The sequence below is a fragment of the Stegastes partitus genome, unplaced genomic scaffold (genome assembly GCF_000690725.1).
Source record: "Stegastes partitus isolate 25-593 unplaced genomic scaffold, Stegastes_partitus-1.0.2 Scaffold690, whole genome shotgun sequence".
NCBI classification, from domain to species: domain Eukaryota; kingdom Metazoa; phylum Chordata; class Actinopteri; family Pomacentridae; genus Stegastes; species Stegastes partitus.
Genome location: NW_007578421.1, coordinates 250,500 through 251,438, shown reverse-complemented (window position 1 = coordinate 251,438; position 939 = coordinate 250,500). Strand labels below are relative to the sequence as shown.

General features: G+C 44.4%; 1 protein-coding gene across 2 annotated transcripts in view; it reads left to right on the top strand.

Annotated features, from left to right (window-relative positions):
* The window catches only part of LOC103363766 (protein FAM107B-like), an 18,556-nt gene that overhangs the window by 15,211 nt on the left and 2,406 nt on the right, over positions 1 to 939 (top strand). For both annotated transcript variants that reach the window (XM_008290655.1, XM_008290656.1), the window contains one exon: positions 749 to 908. In XM_008290655.1, coding sequence (XP_008288877.1) covers positions 749 to 908 — 160 coding nt within the window. The remainder of the gene's footprint in view (positions 1 to 748; positions 909 to 939) is intronic.

Here is a 939-nt window from a genome sequence, read left to right as displayed (position 1 = left end):
AGAGTGGGTTTTTGTCGTGTCTTTGTGTAGTTTTGAAGAGTCGCTGCTAAGCAACAGCCTCCTGCCTCTCAGGCGTCCACCGCTGAGGATTGTGGGAAAGTTTCCAGCTGGTTGTCAGTGAGCTGCAGCTTCAGACAGGAACAGAGGAAAGTTTCAGTAATACACAAAGTTTGGAGGTCAGAGGTGACATCGAGTCCATCAACACGGCAACAACACGGCAACAACACGGCATCAACAACGCAACAACACCGCAACAACACCGCAACAACACGGCATCATGTCTAAACATTTAGAATAAAGTCAATGTACATAAAATAATGAGATTCAGTATGATCTCATTCATATTTAATCATATGGTTACGTTTATATGATGTAATAATGATGATGACAAATGATTAATTAATGAATCGACAGTTAGACATAAAACAGTAAATATCAGATATATTTAATATAAATGATAAAATGTTGACATGATGTGAAGCCATTAAAACACGGTGACCAGAGGACATGTAGCGATCACTCAGGAGAACTTCACACTGACTCATTCAGTCAGTTCCACCTGATTGTTAGTCATCTGTTGGTCTGAAGAGCAGCTCAGCGTTGTGTTGTTGTAGGAGGGCGCCCTCTGCTGGACACACACACAATCAGCTGATCAATACTGAGCATCAACTGGAAATAATTTCACTTGAAACGTGTGTGTGTGTGTGTGTGCGTGCGTGCGTGTGTGTGTGCGTGTGTGTGTGAGCAGCGGGGATGTCAGTGTGGAGATGAAACCGGAGCTCCAGAGGGTTCTGGAGTCGAGGAGAAGAGATCAGCAGATCAAACAGAAGAAGCAGGAAGACGAAGCTCGAAGGAAGATCTCACCACTGGAGGCCGAACTGCTGAAGAGACAGCAGAAGCTAGAGGAGGTGACACAACAACACTACAACACAACAACAC